The sequence below is a fragment of the Cicer arietinum genome, chromosome 7 (assembly GCF_000331145.2).
Source record: "Cicer arietinum cultivar CDC Frontier isolate Library 1 chromosome 7, Cicar.CDCFrontier_v2.0, whole genome shotgun sequence".
Classification (NCBI taxonomy): Eukaryota; Viridiplantae; Streptophyta; class Magnoliopsida; order Fabales; family Fabaceae; genus Cicer; species Cicer arietinum.
The window spans coordinates 21,856,133-21,872,117 of record NC_021166.2 but is presented as its reverse complement, the minus strand read 5'-3'; the positions used below and the strand labels follow the sequence as shown (position 1 = coordinate 21,872,117).

The 15,985-nt window shown below is 29.8% G+C and overlaps 2 protein-coding genes and 1 long non-coding RNA gene across 4 annotated transcripts; all 3 read left to right on the top strand.

The window, feature by feature from the left end:
- Window positions 1–1,262: 1,262 nt before the first annotated feature.
- LOC140921004 (uncharacterized) lies at window positions 1,263–1,769 on the top strand. The gene is made up of 3 exons (XR_012163843.1): window positions 1,263–1,404; window positions 1,502–1,565; window positions 1,649–1,769. It is a non-coding gene; the product is annotated as an uncharacterized lncRNA (long non-coding RNA).
- A 103-nt stretch (window positions 1,770–1,872) lies between these two features.
- On the top strand, window positions 1,873–8,378 carry LOC101509672 (uncharacterized protein At4g17910). 2 transcript variants are annotated; one of them, XR_003473990.2, is made up of 17 exons: window positions 1,873–1,986; window positions 2,084–2,147; window positions 2,231–2,276; window positions 3,158–3,279; window positions 3,626–3,699; window positions 3,836–3,911; window positions 3,993–4,082; window positions 4,925–4,998; window positions 5,274–5,361; window positions 6,526–6,652; window positions 6,731–6,835; window positions 6,982–7,108; window positions 7,194–7,245; window positions 7,343–7,387; window positions 7,760–7,872; window positions 7,958–8,056; window positions 8,145–8,184. XR_003473990.2 is itself a non-coding variant. In XM_012718379.3 (16 exons), exons 1-16 carry the CDS (start codon window positions 1,931–1,933, stop codon window positions 8,295–8,297), a joined length of 1,398 nt encoding a protein of 465 aa, XP_012573833.1. In that variant the 5' UTR covers window positions 1,873–1,930; the 3' UTR covers window positions 8,298–8,378. The 2 variants fall into 2 exon arrangements, 1 of the variants encoding a protein (XP_012573833.1); XM_012718379.3 differs by lacking the exon at window positions 7,760–7,872 and having other exon boundaries at window positions 8,145–8,378.
- Window positions 8,379–10,872: 2,494 nt separating this feature from the next.
- LOC101509351 (transcription factor bHLH71) lies at window positions 10,873–14,289 on the top strand. The gene is made up of 3 exons (XM_004509676.4): window positions 10,873–11,549; window positions 12,615–13,031; window positions 13,968–14,289. The coding sequence occupies exons 1-3, from the start codon at window positions 11,118–11,120 to the stop codon at window positions 14,064–14,066; spliced, it is 948 nt and encodes a 315-aa protein (XP_004509733.1). The 5' UTR covers window positions 10,873–11,117; the 3' UTR covers window positions 14,067–14,289.
- The last annotated feature ends 1,696 nt before the right edge of the window (window positions 14,290–15,985 follow it).

The window sequence follows — 15,985 nt, the reverse complement described above, 5'->3', positions numbered from 1 at the left end:
CGATGTATTTATATGTACTATATGTAATAAAATGTTTATAAGTGTCTAAATTAAATATTTGCCAATAATTTAAAAAAAATGTTTAGGATTGAGAATGACATTGATTGCATTTGGTGCCAACTCCACACTCAAACCTATATATCATTTTGAAGAGTACTTTGCTTAGTCTTAGTGACAACTTGATGATATGCTTTAATATGGTGTTTTTTTTTTGCTTCAGTACTTTAAGTAATGTTGGAAATGAAATTTATATATTTAGATTGTCGTTGACACCTTCTAATCTCATAATTTTATTCAATTTTCAGCGAAACTAGTTTATGTTACGCATTTCCTTTGCAATGATTATTTTTGAATAATTCAAACAATACTTGTATTCATTTTAAATGATTGTTGTCATCTTTTGTATTACGCTTGATAACTTGTATTGCTACGTTGTTATTCTATAGATCCCTATAGTAGTACATTTTTAACCCCTTTGTATCTAGTTATTTTTATTAGGCTAAAATGTAGTTTTGGTATCAATTTTACTAAATTTATAATTTTGGCCATCTTATTTTCAAAATTGTCTACATTTGATCCTCATCTTAATTTGAATTTAAATTTGATGTGACAATCATTTTAGTAAGATGTAGACGATGATGCAGATTTTAAATTAAATAATACCAGTTTAATAATTTAAAATAAATATCTTAATTTTTCTACTTTAAAATTTTTGAAAGTAACAAAAAAATCAATTTTTTAAAATTACATTTGTTTGTTTTTAAAATTTCTGAAAATATTTTATTTTAAAAATTTCGAAAAAGAAAATAAAAAATCACAAGAAATTCTTTACTTTTCTTTTTCTAAAGTAAAACTTTTTTTTGATGTTTTGTTCAAAATTTTTGAAACAAACAAAAGTAATTTAAAAAAAAAATTGAATTTGAATTCTTTTAGAAATTTTTAAAACAGAATAATAATTTTTAAAGTAGAAAAATAATTTTTTTTAATCATTTAGTTATTTTTTTAAATTATTAAAATAATATTTTTTAATTTAAAATTAAATTTAAATTACACGTCATATTATTTTCTACATCATATATATATGTCATTAAAATAATTACCACGTCACTAAATTTAAATTCAAATTAAAATGACAATTAAATAACAATAATTTTAAAAATTAAGAAATCAAGATCACAAAAAATGAAATCAAAAGACCCAAATTATAATTTAATAAAATGGGTGACCAAAATATGACAGAGAAATCCATTGCCATTACTAGTCACTTAGGAAATGAATATTCGTGTAAGTAACTAAAAAACCTTATTGTTCTTTCTCCGCTTCCGTGCTCGACCGTTGCACCCAAACCATGGATGCTCCTCTGCCCAAACCCTCCTTCAACCCCAACAAGCTACTCAAAGAACAGTTACTCTCTCTTCCTTTCCGTATTCTCTTAATCATAACAATTAATATTCATTTTTTCATTATTAAACCCCCTTTCTTTTTCTCTTAATTTTTGCAGATTCGTAAGCAATTTGACCGGATCCTCTTTGCTTGAACTCGTAGCTCTTACAGTAACTATCCCTGTGAGTGAATTCTAAATTTTAAATCTTAATGTTAAATGTAATATGAAATTTTGATCAATGTTTATTTTCTGTTTCTCTTACAGATTCTGGTTCTTATTCGTCACTCCTTCACCTCCATTCCTATAACTGGTTAGTCCTTTACAACTCTTCAGTTTTGCTGTTTCAATTTTCGAATTCTTATAATTTTTTCTTTCTCAATTTTTTAATATACAACTATTTTGGTTAGTTAGTACAGTGTTACTCAAATCCAACGTTTTTATTTATTGTCATATGTTCAATAGTAATATTTAATTGCTATGAAGTACGAATATAAAAAACCTTATTGTTCTTTCTCCGCTTCCGTGCTCGACCGTTGCACCCAAACCATGGATGCTCCTCTGCCCAAACCCTCCTTCAACCCCAACAAGCTACTCAAAGAACAGTTACTCTCTCTTCCTTTCCGTATTCTCTTAATCATAACAATTAATATTCATTTTTTCATTATTAAACCCCCTTTCTTTTTCTCTTAATTTTTGCAGATTCGTAAGCAATTTGACCGGATCCTCTTTGCTTGAACTCGTAGCTCTTACAGTAACTATCCCTGTGAGTGAATTCTAAATTTTAAATCTTAATGTTAAATGTAATATGAAATTTTGATCAATGTTTATTTTCTGTTTCTCTTACAGATTCTGGTTCTTATTCGTCACTCCTTCACCTCCATTCCTATAACTGGTTAGTCCTTTACAACTCTTCAGTTTTGCTGTTTCAATTTTCGAATTCTTATAATTTTTTCTTTCTCAATTTTTTAATATACAACTATTTTGGTTAGTTAGTACAGTGTTACTCAAATCCAACGTTTTTATTTATTGTCATATGTTCAATAGTAATATTTAATTGCTATGAAGTACGAATACCTGCCACTGACACCAACAATAATGTGAGAAAAATGAATGTAATCGACATGTCGGTGTTGGACACCCTGACACGCCTTCGACAAGAAGTATTGGTTATACAAAGTTTAATTGTAATTCTGTCTGGGGAATTTTGTGCTTGATCATTATGGTTTGAAACTGAATCCCTTTGGCCTTGAGTTTAGAAAAAAAGAAAAAGAATCCCTTTGGCCTTTGAATCTCTTGTTTGCTTCATTGTTAGCTCAGTTTAGCTTATCATATACACGACGTAGAAGATTTGAGTCCTCTATAGTGAATAATTAGTAAAGTGAGAAAATCAAGGATTGATATTTTAACCACCCATGACTTTGGATTTGGCTCTTCTATAGTGAGAAGTTAGAAAAGTGAGTAAATCAAAGTTCATATCGTAACCAACTATGATTGGTCATGGACATACTTATAATATCAAATATTGATTTGTTTTTCAATGATTAGTATTACTCACTTTATCATCTAAAATGAGTTGTTCACTTTAGAGGAACTTAATCCCATGATTTGTATGCATGTGCATATAACATCAGTCGTTAATTTATTTATCAACGGTTGATTTACTCGCTTTACTCTCTAAAGTGGATTGTTCACTTTAGAGGAGCATGGTCCATGATGTAGATATCATGTTTTTTTGTTTTTTTTTAATCTTGGTTTTTGCTCTTTCACTTATAGGTGACTCCTTGAAGAAGAAAAACGAGGATGCATCATTTGAGCATAGGAGTTTCAAAGCTTACCTAGCTACATTGACTCTAGATTTTCTTGTCATCGTTGTTCCTATGCTCTTATTTTTCACTGTAAGTGTCTCCGGCAGCATCAAATGTTTTGCTAGCAAATAGAAAATGTTGGACTTGAAAGTTGCCTTCCTTTTTTGTTGTGGGGTGGTAACATCAATGAATTTTCATTTTTAATTGTGATAGAGGAGAGAATGCATTTCCGGAAACGCTGAAAACAATGTTTTGAAATTTTTCAGAATTTAAAAAAATATTCAACTTGTTTTTAAAATACATTTTCAAATTCTTCTATAATGACTTTGCTAATGGTTATTGGAAACAGGAAAACCAGAAGTATACTGGCCCTAGGTTTTTTTAATTAAATTCCAGTCATTTTGTTTTGTAATTGCTTCAACGAACTTGGTGATAGGTACTTGGTGACTGGAACTATATCTTGGCAAGTTTGTTCACAATCTTAACATTGCTTTATATTGCTGTAAAGAGGTAATCGTTTGATTTTGTTTAGCTAACTTCTTAAAAGGATTTCAACTTTTATGACAAAAATAATTTTGGCCAAAAGTTTCACACAAGCCAAATTTTGAAGCAGAGTAATGGCTGACTTTCATACACTTAACTGCAGGCCTGGTGGTCCATCTCCTGATTTAGGAGATCCCAATTCTCTTAGGGCATATATTACTTCGTACAGAGTTATTGTGGTATGAAGTGAGACTAAAGAATTCTTTATTCCATTGTTTTGATCTTAACATGCTATTATGTTGATAAAATTATTTTTGCAGATGATTATAACTGTCTTGTGCATCTTGGCTGTTGATTTCAGAATATTTCCTAGAAGATATGCGAAGACTGAAACATACGGAGCTAGTTTGGTAGGATTCTTTGACAGTTCTAAATTCAAAAGAATAGGGAAAACTTGAAAGACACGTTTCACCTAAAAATTGTTGGAAAGTTTCATATAAAATATTTTATTTGCTTCTTAATCCAACACTTTCCCAACAGCAGAGCGATTGATCGAATTTTGTAGTTTTGAGGGTCAAATTCCCATTTCATGAATGTATATTAAGTTTGACATATAAAATGATATCAGATAATTTCTCATGGAATATATTTCTGGTTATCATTGAAAAGAAATGGTTTAAGATATGTACAAGTATTTTTAAAAGTCAAAGGGTCGGGGGGTAGGTTTCCAATTTTTTTGGTTTCAACTTAGATTATAGTGCCAGAGTCTATACGAACAGTTGCCTCCCCATAATTTTAGCAGATTATTTTGGGGGAGCATTTTCTCTTTGGACTTCAGCTCATGGTTTCTTTAGCAAGGTTACTTTATCTGACTTGCTAAGGGATTTGAGACTCTTTTCACTCTGCGTTTTATTGTTTCTGTGTATTTTGCTTTGACATTGGAGGGTTTCTGGTCCTCAACTATAGTGGACTTCTGTAGATAAATCTGCATACTAAATTACATAGAGAAAATGGAATGGATTGGGAAGGGGTTGGAGAGAATGGTTTTTCTTTAATATATAAATTACTTCTATTTGTTGATCATGTGAAGTTTCAATATTGATCTCAGTTTCTCTCTTCCTCTCCAATTGTTTTATAGATTGTGATTTGTACATACTATTACTATCAGAATGGCCTTTTTATGCTGCTAACTAGGGGTATACTCAATAGTTTGATTGTTCTGCTGAGATTTGAGATTACTTTTTCCTTGCAGATGGATCTTGGAGTAGGAGCATTTGTTTTAGCAAATTCATTTGTTTCTCGGCAAGCACGGAATATTGCATCTGTGTAAGTATGTTTACAAAATGAAGCCTTGGAAATTAGTTGTGTTTGTATGTTTACTGAAATAGAAGATTCGTGTTTACATAGATGTAGAAATGCCTTTTTTTTGTTGTTTTTGACAAATCATGTTTTTTTAAGTAAATGTGTTTGAAAATTAAATTGCTGCTTTCCTAATTGTATTTACATGCTCTTTAATGGCATTGATGTCTTTTTAAATGAACTAGCACAAATATTTTGCATTATACATTCCTCTGATAACATCATTTTGTTATTTGCTTCAGAAACTGGAAGACTGCAATAGTTTCATCTAGTCCACTTATCCTCTTAGGATTTTTTCGTCTTGTTACAACAACTGGTGTGGATTATCAGGTAGGATTATATTCATTGAGATTCTTAAAAATTTCTGTGTCAACAAACATTTTGACATGCATTTGCTTATACTGCATCTTTACTTTAACAAGTACAATATCCTATATGTTTTGGATAATTAAGTTATAAGACATAGTTCTCGAAGACTACAGAATGCAGATAATAGTTCTGATGCAATGCATGATAAATGAGTGAGGCTTTTTTTTATAAAAACAATTCACTTAGCATCCGAAATGATCATCTTGATTGTATTATGGTGTGCAGGATTATTTCATTTCGTTAATAATACTCTAGTGGTAGGTCTTCATGGAGTTGAAACTATACAAGTTTAGACAACTGAGACTATAAGAGTTTAGACTAAGATTTGTGAAATGCTCCAGTAATCAGCACTCAGCAGGCTTGATATTTTATATATGTTTTCATAATTGATTACATTATATGTTTACTAGGAAAGTCAGACACTGTTACAAATGGACCATTTTGAATTTGTTATGGGGATACTTTGTTTTTATTTGACTTCGATATATTGATATATTAGGGAATAATTAGGAAAAGAAAACTGAGAAAGGCACTCATTTGAATTTTGAAAAAATTTAAAGAATAAAAAAGAGAGGTCACATAGAGGTTTTTCTAGAAAGCTATGTGGTTACTCGTGAGATAGTTTAATCAGTGATTACCCACATTCAAGAGTCTCATTTAACGTATAGGATTTTTTGAGTTTAATTGCCTAATTTCTTAAAGCATGTTGGGATAAAATTCTATGAAGGTGTTTCTTGAAAGCTGTGTTACTTGTGGGATAGTTTAGTCGCTGAATGCCTCACATTCACGAGTCTCATTTAACATATAGGATTGTCTGAGTTCTTATTGTCTTCTCCCTCTCCCAAAATAAGTGTTGTTAGTTTCTTAAAGTGTGTTTGGATAAGATTCTTATTGACACTAATGGGAGAATTTTACTGTCCCGAGGCACTTTCTTTAGAAGCAACACATATCTAACTTTGGCGAAAATCAATTTTGTAGGCTTCGAATTCAAAGTCATTCTTAAGGACGCCAGTAATATGTTTTCCTTCTCATTCTTTAGGTCACTTGCTCTTTTACAAATTGAGTTATAATTGACTAATTCATGATGCTCTCAATGAAGCCAATAATCATTTTTCCCTTGAATAGGTGCATATGAGTGAATATGGCGTGCATTGGAATTTCTTCTTCACGCTTGCTGCTATCTCGATCCTTACATCCTTTATTAATATTCCCCCACAATATTCTGGAGTTTTTGGATCATTTATCCTAGTAGGTACTTTTTTTTGTCTTATCCTTATGTCATGGTTTTTGAAATATGGTTTTCTTATAAATTCAATTTTATGTTTCCAAGGGTACCAGTTCAGTTTGATGCATGGTTTAAATCATTATTTGCTTTCTAATGAAAGAGGAACGGATATCATAAGTCAAAACAAGGAGGGGATTTTTAGCATATTTGGTATGAATTGCACCTTGCATTGTTCGATCATGATTTAATTTCACTTCTGGTAAATTAATTAAGCCTGTAATTTCATTGGGAAATATTTCTAACCATTTTACTTCTGATACATAGTATTTGTTACAAATATCTTGTTTTGTCTATAGGATATTGGGGTATGTACCTTATTGGTGTCCATTTAGGAAACTATCTTATCTTTGGAAGCCATTCGTCTGCATTTAGAAGTAGCAGGTGGTTTCGGACGAGAGTTTGGGTTCTGTCAATCCTGTTTTGGTAAAATCTTAAGCCCAAACTTATTTATTCTTTTGAAAAAAGTCCATGAATTGAACTTATACCTTTTTCTTGACGCCCGTGTCAGGTTATTAACCGTGCTTCTAGATAGGCACGTGGAAAGAATTTCACGGAGAACGGTATGTCTCACAATGTTATAGTTTCTTACTCGTAAGGGCTTTATTTTGGCATCAATGGATGAAAACTAACTACCGTAATTGTTGATACTTTGTGCAGTGCAACCTGCCATATATTACTATGGTGTTGGCCGACAATCTACAGGTCACTCAGTCTCACTCTCACTTTCACTTCTGTTCTGTTCATTGGATCACTGTCTAACATAGTGTGATGGCTTTGTAGCTTATATTGTGGTTGTCACTTAATGATTATTTTGTTGGTTCTATCTTCTTTTTTTTTTTTGACTGAGGTTGTTGGCTCTATCTTGATTAGTGCTTAAATTTATTTTTATGCAATTGAATATATTTGAAATAATCTGACATACTCAATGCAGCAATGACTCGTTTGATTTGCAAAAACATAGATTAGTTTCTGATATCATTGTTGGCGTTCAGTTTTCAAATCAAACAAAGACTTATATAATTTTTTTATTCTACCTCAAAAACTGATTCTTAATGGAGGCTATTTAAATGTTAGAAATAAAATATATCAAGTCATTGAAAACTTGGACAAGAAACTTGATCAAAGTTTAATCCCATGCGTTTCTCAATCAGTACCATAATCTTGATTTCAAGCACGACATTCTTGAGGTATAGCCAACAATGTCATTGCTAATTTGGCATCTGATTTTGGATTTGACTTGAGTATTTAATCTGGGTGCCTCTCATTTTTCAGCTAATATCAATTCTAACACTGGCCGATCTTATTCCTGGACGTAAAACTTCAATACTGGAAGAAGCATTGAATCAGAACTTACTGGCTACATTTCTTCTGGTGAACAATATAATTTCATCTAGTGATTATCATATATGCCTTCTCTATCTAGATTTCATTTATAATTTCCTCAAATAATTTTATGCAGGCAAATATCCTCACTGGGTTGGTAAACTTGTCTGTTGATACCCTTTCGACGTCATCAACAACAGCTCTTTTTATCATGCTTATCTATTCTTATATTTTATCAACTGTGATTGGAATTGCAGCTTATTTTGGAATGAAGTTAAAATTTTGGTGAAGCAACTAGATTTGATATGGTGTACTAATCTGTTGTATTATTATCCCTGTTTTTCATAAATATAAGATTTTTTTTAATTCATCACAGTTGAATCTAGAACTCGTGTGGCAATTATGGTTGGCAGTAAAAAGACAAATCTTATCTTAATGAAACTTCATATTAAGGACAAATAATCATCTCGTTGACTACAAAAAGGGGTTAACTTTTCCCTGCACATGTAATTGTGTCCTATTTCAGTCTGGAAAGTGATTGACCACTAATAAATAATGCAACTTACAAGTTACAACTCATACTTTGGTGTTTATGTATGTTTGCCATGCTTCATTTTCATGCTTAGTTGGTACATAGTTTTCTATGTAGCATAGACACTTCTAATCAAATGTTTGTTTTGGTGTCCAGCGTTGACATATCAATTATATTTAATTAAATTATTTTATAAAATTATTAGCGATGTCAAAATGTCAATATCATTATCGTATTTGGTGTTAGTATAAATATTGTGTCTGGTTAGTCGTGTTTCATAGGTGATTTCCCTTTAGTAGTTTCATATTCTACTGTGAAACAGTGAAAGGAGGGAAGGGTTAAAAGAAGCATGAGACAGAAAGAAGGGGGAAAGAAAGGATGAAAATGAATTATGGGTGGGGATCTCTGATATGAGTATAGGTGAAGTGATGCGGACCTGCATGCTGCCTATGTGCTTTTTCGAGAAGGGGTAGCTTACATGCAGTCACATGGTTAATACAGCAGAGTCTGACAGATTGGACCATGGTCCTAGCTCCAATTCTGTCCTTTCGTGTGTCCTCATTGTCACATAAGTCTAAATTCTTGTGTTTGTAATATCCCCAATTTTTTATATAAAAAACATACACACCGAGGCAGAGCTCACCACATCGGTATTGATTATAATATTATGAATAAAAGATATCATCTGAAAATGACACATCTTTTATAAAAATATCTTTTATAAATACATCTATTTTATAAAAATATTGAATCAAGCCCAATAAAATATTTTAAGATGATAGTGTTAAAAGTCTTACATTATATAAAAATATATTTATAATGAGATATTTTTCACCAAACTAGTTTTTGAGAGGTGTGTTTTTTAATGGAAGAGAGAAATAAACATGCATAAGTTGAGTGTAGGAATTCTTAAACCAAGTTGAATATTGAATAATTGTTATAATAATAGTTCTAATCGCTAGGTTTAATTAAGGTTAAGTAAATTTTTATTTAAAGATTAAAGTGATAGATAGATATATAGAGGGGTAGATGATGAAAAAGTTGTGTACTTTGCGATGTCACGTGTTTGAAAGAGGTGAGTTTGAAAGATTTTGGTTGTTGTAAAGTAGGTGGTGGTCCAAGCCGCCACAGTGTTTCAATACGGTTTGGCATGAAAGAAAGTATCTAGGTAAGTTAGTGTAGCCCATTTTACAATTAGGTTACAACCATTGAAGTAATAAATGGAATATCGCCGCTTCAAAGGGTACTAGTAGGGGCACTTGTAAATGAAAAATAACTCATTACCATACTATATTTATTCAGTCTAAATGAAGAAATGTTTTCTAAGAAAAAACAATTTTTCAGAAAAAAAACAAAAATTATAGAATCTATTTTTGTAATTTGAGTTTTAAGAAAAAATAAATTTTAAATTAAGGGAAAAGCTAACTTAATTTTATTTTATTCAAATATATTTTATTTTTGAAATTAACTTTAAAAACCAAAATCTCCTAAAATTCCACTTAGTGACCAAATGGGTTGGTTCATATGTCCAAAAAACTATTAAACCTAAATGGATCAAAGCTTCTCAACTATTTTGGAATTATTTACCCTCAAACTCAACTGGACTAAACCTTAACTAATAACCTACCTGAATCAATATCTACCGAAGATTATAAACAACAACCAAAATTGTTGATATGCTTTTACATGTAGGATACAGTACTGCCATGTGTATCTCACGTACATGCAAAGTATGTGTTCTTTTTTTTTTCTTATCATATTAGTCTGATTTTGGGAGAAAGAGTTTTTGATAATATAAAATTCAATCATGAAACAAATAAAATTTAATTAATAATTTTCTTTATTAAGATTTTTCTCGAGTATTTTAATCGATTCATCTTTAATTAACTTTTTGTTAATTATAATCAGTTGATTACAATACTCTATCAAATCAATTGATTATACTCAAGTGATAAATGATCTATATTAAAGACGAGAATTTAAATTTTAATAGAAATAATACTTATATAAATTTTACTTTTCCTTCTATTAAACTTGAAATTATTAAAGTATTTAAGAGTAGGAGGTTAAGGAAAAAAAACACTCTTACTCTAAACTTAACTAAATTATTAATTTAATAATATATAAGAGAATCTAAGGTACGTGAGTCATTCATTTCCTACAAAGCCCAACACAGATTTGAATGGGAAGAGTACCTATTACACAGCTTGTTATGTTGTTTTTTTGCATATTTCTATATAGATTTGGGTCCACCTTTTTCCTCTCTCTCTCTCTCTCTCTCTCACTCCATTGTCATAACTCATAAGGGTGTGACAGAATCTACGAAATTAACAAGGGAAGAAACCAAAGCAAATCAAAAGGATAAGTGTATTTTCGTTTTACTACTACACTAACACACCTTTCTGATTCCTGAAAAGCACTTCACCTTTTTCTGCACCTTCTCACGTGCTCTGCTTATATTACTTACCCTTTTTCCAATATTTCACCTTTTTCTCTTCAAAAATATGCATCAACATTTTTTGCTATAAATGAATACATGAAGATTCAAGATTGAAGATTAATTCTTGTGTTTTTACAATGGCTTTAGAAACTCTTTCATCATCTAATAATGATTTTTCAAACTTCATTATCTATGACACAATTTCAGCAACTCCATTTAGTACTACAACAACAGAGTCTCATAATAATATTTGTTTCTTGGAAAATAGAATGAACAATGAGCTTGCATTTGATCATAACAACAATAACTATGATGTGATGATGAAGAATAGAAAACGGCAATGTTCAAGAGAGAATGAAGAAGAAGAAGAAGAAGAAAGAATTGGAAATAGCAAACAAATGGTGCAAGGGAGAAAAAAGAGGAGAAGGAAACCAAGAGTTTGTAAGAACAAAGAAGAGGCAGAGACACAGAGAATCACTCACATTACTGTTGAGAGAAATCGTAGGAAACAGATGAATGAACATCTTGCTGTTCTTCGTTCACTCATGCCTGAATCTTATGTCCAAAGGGTTTGTTTTGTTTCATTCTCTTTCTCTTTATTTGTGCATATTTGGATCCACGATCAGCTCACAAAATTACAAAATTATGGTAACAATGTTATTTTGTTAAAGTTTTAAAACGTAGATTTAATCAGAATCACAGTGGTATAATGTGATTTTGTCGAAATTATTGTTGATCCGAATATGCCCTTTAATTCATAAAGATTGTATTTCATATGTTGGGATTTTTCATATATATATATATACTTCGATCTTGAATATAAAAAAACAGAATTTAATATATTTAGTATAAAATTTGAATAAATACATCTATTTTATTGATGTATTTTATCTTCTATTTGAGAGAATAGTGATTATATGTTATTTCCCTTAATAGCAAAGATGAGGAGGTTCCTTTCTTAGATATGCTGAGCTTAGGAATGCAATAAAATAAAGTAATTTTTAAAACTTTATGACTATCAATGAGGTGCCAATCTCAAACTATGTTATGTCATAGGTGTCAAAGGATATTGTTCTTAATACTAGACAATTTTTTTCCTATTTTTGTAAGGTAAGCAAGGAAGCACGGCTGAGCCTAGATTGTGAAAATGAACTCTCTAGCTTTCAATATTCGTGACATTAGTAAATTTAGTGTATTTAAGAGAAAATTTTGATAACTAAAATAAATTATTTAGATGAGAGATATATATGGTTAAAAAAGACAACACAAAAAAGTTACACAAGATTAATGATTGAAAAATTAAGAATTTAATGTATACTTTTTTTAGGGGTATATTGACAAAAATTTAAATCACAATTGCGTTCACATTTTGGGGCCGCATTGTGATCTTTAATTGATATTATGTAAAATTACTGTAAAATGCAATTGATGCGGCTTAATTATGGTCTCAATTCTCAAACACATTGAAAACGTTAATGTTGGAGTTCAAATTGGGGTAGCATATTTTCAAACTTTTTAAATCAAACATGCATGTTTTACAAACATATTGTCATTGGTAAACCTTGATATACAAAAAATGTTCTCGATGAAACTATTAGTTTCAATTAATAATATGCAATTGTTTTTTGGTTTAGGGTGACCAAGCCTCAATAGTAGGAGGGGCCATAGAGTTTGTAAAGGAGCTAGAACACCTCTTACAATCACTTGAAGCTAAAAAGCTACAACTATTACAACAAGAAGTAGCACAAAGCAATGAAGATGACACATCCATTTCAAAACTCATGATAAGACCACCTTTTGCACAATTTTTTGTGTATCCTCAATACACATGGTCCCAAAATCCTAACAAATACACATCAAAGACCAAAGCTGCCATAGCTGATATCGAGGTTACATTAATCGAGACTCATGCAAATCTTAGAATCCTCACTAGGAGAAGAACAGGACAACTAACAAAATTGGTGGCTGGTTTTCAAACACTCTTCCTCACTATCCTTCATCTCAATGTCACTACCATTGACCCTTTGGTATTCTACTCTATTAGTGCCAAGGTATTCATCTATTCAACCGTAATTTTATTTATTTATTGATTATAAATTATTCATCCTTAATTATATAATAATAACTACTACAAAAGTTATTAGAAGAAATACTCTAATTTAAGAGAAAATTAGAGAAGAAAAATATGAAATTCATCACAAATTTTAGGGATGAATGACTTAAAGTGGAAGTTGTTTTTTTTAATATATCTTTAGTTTAAGTCACTAATAATTTTTTTCACCTTGCAAATATACCGCATTCTAGTCCGGTCTCTATAAATATTCATTTCAGTCCTTATTTAGAGGGATTAACATCAAATATTTTACGTAGAGATCAATTAAAATAAGAATATATTTTGTAAAGATTAAAAACAAAATATCAAACAACCAAAGAAAAAAAGAAAAAAGAAATTTATAAAGACTAAAAATATAAATATATTTTTACAAAAATTAAAAACAAAAAATGTATTATTTACATAAACTAAAAATATATTTATTCTTTTTTTCTATCTCTAATTTTGATTGTTAATAATATTTTTGTAGTAATAAATGAGATAAATTAGATGCAGGAAAAAAAATCTATTTAATTAATGTTCAGAGTCGTCTTAAATAATTTAAGAGTCTTAAAATGTAACTTTTGAGTATGAAAATATTGTATTTTGCTACTGGACCATTGGAAGAAAATTAATAATTTATAAACATTGAGAAAATATAAATTATTAATATGAATTTTTCTTAGGGTGAGGGTAAGGGTATGATTCCTCATGGGAGTTCATTGAACCAATTCTTGTTTTTTACCACTACACTAAACAATTGAAGTATTAATAATTGTGAAAGAATATATTTGAATATTTTCATTAATGTGATATCCTAGTATAAAATTTGCAGATTCAGATAGAATATTTAGGTAAAATATAAATGTGCTTATTGATTAATTTATATATGAAGGTTGAAGAAGGATTCCAACTTGGTTCAGTAGACGGTATTGCAACAGCAGTTCATCACATACTTGGAAGAATTGAGGAAGAAACTTCACTTTGCTGTTAATAAGGTTCAGTGAATGACCAAATTAACCCTCAACCCACGTCTAGAGATGTCTTCTTGAGTTTTTTTGTTTTTTTGTTAGTTTGGTGTTAATGTTAAGTATAGACTATAGTAGCTGTTCATTGTGCTTTGGTTTTGTTTGGGAACGGTTTCTACAAAAAAATCGACATATTAGGGTTGAAACCTAATGGGAAAAAAAATGCTGACCTAGTTTTTCTTGTTTGCAGTTTAGTTCTATTGTCCTCTTCAATGGCCCAATATATCAACGTCATTTTTACGGCAAGGGGTTGATAATCAATAATATTTTTTCTCCTTGGCTTTGAAATATTTCTTATTTTCTTGATTCAGAAATTAAATGATTATGAATAATTTGTATCAAGAAAATAAATTGAATATAAAGTGGTTTACATTTAGATAATTACAAGTTAATTCGGTGGTTTGAGAAACTTGAAGTTACAAAGAGATCACGAGTCCAACTTAGTTCTCTGATAAAATTAACAACTAATTATTAAATTGACTATTTAAAAAAAAATTATGTAAAAATTAGAGAATAATAGTACCTTCAAGTTAATCAAAATTTTCAAAGATTTTAATGACATATAGAAAGTGAGTTAGATTGTTAGAAAACAATCTTCAAATGCCAATGTTAAGTTAGATCAATTAAATATTAATAATTTTACATTTTTTTTACTAGATAAATGTTAGTAGTTAGTAATTAATTATGGGAGAAAAAATTATTAGTGTTGTATCAACGATTGAACTTTAAACCTTCTTCGTAAAACTTCTTCAATGTATCGAATCTTAGTAATATAGACTACACTTTTATAGAAAAAAATAATTTTACTTAATCTATATAAATTTATCAAATCAACTTTATATTTTTAGTCTTTTTTTCCTCTTTTAAAATTGAATATAAAGATCTTATAAGGGTATGTTTATCTCCACTTTTCTAGGGTCTAAAAGATGTCTTAAAACTTAGTTGTTGATAAAGAAATGTTAAAGTAAAAAATAAGAGCTTTAAAAATAATAAAGTTAAAGTTGTTTGGTGATATAAAAAACTTTCTAACTTAGAAAGTATTCTTAAATTAAAAGCTGTTTGATAAAATATTTTTTATAAACTATGACTATTTAAAAATCATTATAAATATTTTATCTTGGGTCAGAAAATCTTAGTTTAAAATAGAGAAAATCTTAATAAAATTCAATAAATTTTTTCAAAGAAATTTATATTTGTTTTTCAAAAGTGACATTTTAGACAATTGGAAGCCAAATCAAGACCTACTATATCATACTGAAGGAGAGGTTAAAAAAAACAAAATTGGCCCATGTTGTTGGCTGAGGCTATATTTAAAACTTTTGTTCTTTTTTGGTTATGGATAGAGATAGTGAAATTTGTAAGATGTGGTATGATTTTTGCAACAAGATATATATAAGCAAAGTTTGTCCTTGATTAATGAATGGGGGGCCAAGGGGTCATGCAAACTTTAAAGACAACATTTTGGATTTACTTTGGGGTTGCTATCGGTTGTTGCCTTCATAGCAAAACACTAGTAATTATTGGAGGGAACATTGATATATCAACTAAGATAAGTTGTTGTTTTCGTTATTTGATAGCAAAAGCAAACCTACAACCCCGGATTTAATTAATTCAAACTTTTCTTTAATATGGAAAGCGATGTAAATTCTCACTATGAATAGTTATTGACCGACGAGGTTAAAGAGCGTTTTCTCACATTAACTCCATGTATGGGGAAAAATAAAGTCAAACTAACAGGTGTTCCATAGATGACAAAAAAATTACTACCTCCTTCTTTGTATATAAGACTATGTTGATTAAACTATAGAAATTAAAAGACATTGTTAATATTAAATTTACTGGTAATTTAAGTTGCTTTACTAGTTTACTCTTAGTTGATTTGAGA

What these genes read in the sequence shown, in the direction of transcription:
- LOC101509672 (XM_012718379.3), top strand. Translation starts at nt 1,931, where the DNA reads ATGGATGCTCCTCTGCCCAAACCCTCCTTCAACCCCAACAAGCTACTC. An exon ending in GCACGGAATATTGCATCTGT is followed by an intron (nt 4,999 to 5,273) that starts GTAAGTATGTTT and finishes TATTTGCTTCAG; the next exon opens with AAACTGGAAGACTGCAATAG. An exon ending in TACTGGCTACATTTCTTCTG is followed by an intron (nt 8,057 to 8,144) that starts GTGAACAATATA and finishes AATTTTATGCAG; the next exon opens with GCAAATATCCTCACTGGGTT.
- LOC101509351 (XM_004509676.4), top strand. Translation starts at nt 11,118, where the DNA reads ATGGCTTTAGAAACTCTTTCATCATCTAATAATGATTTTTCAAACTTC. An exon ending in CTGAATCTTATGTCCAAAGG is followed by an intron (nt 11,550 to 12,614) that starts GTTTGTTTTGTT and finishes TTTTTGGTTTAG; the next exon opens with GGTGACCAAGCCTCAATAGT. An exon ending in TCTACTCTATTAGTGCCAAG is followed by an intron (nt 13,032 to 13,967) that starts GTATTCATCTAT and finishes TTATATATGAAG; the next exon opens with GTTGAAGAAGGATTCCAACT.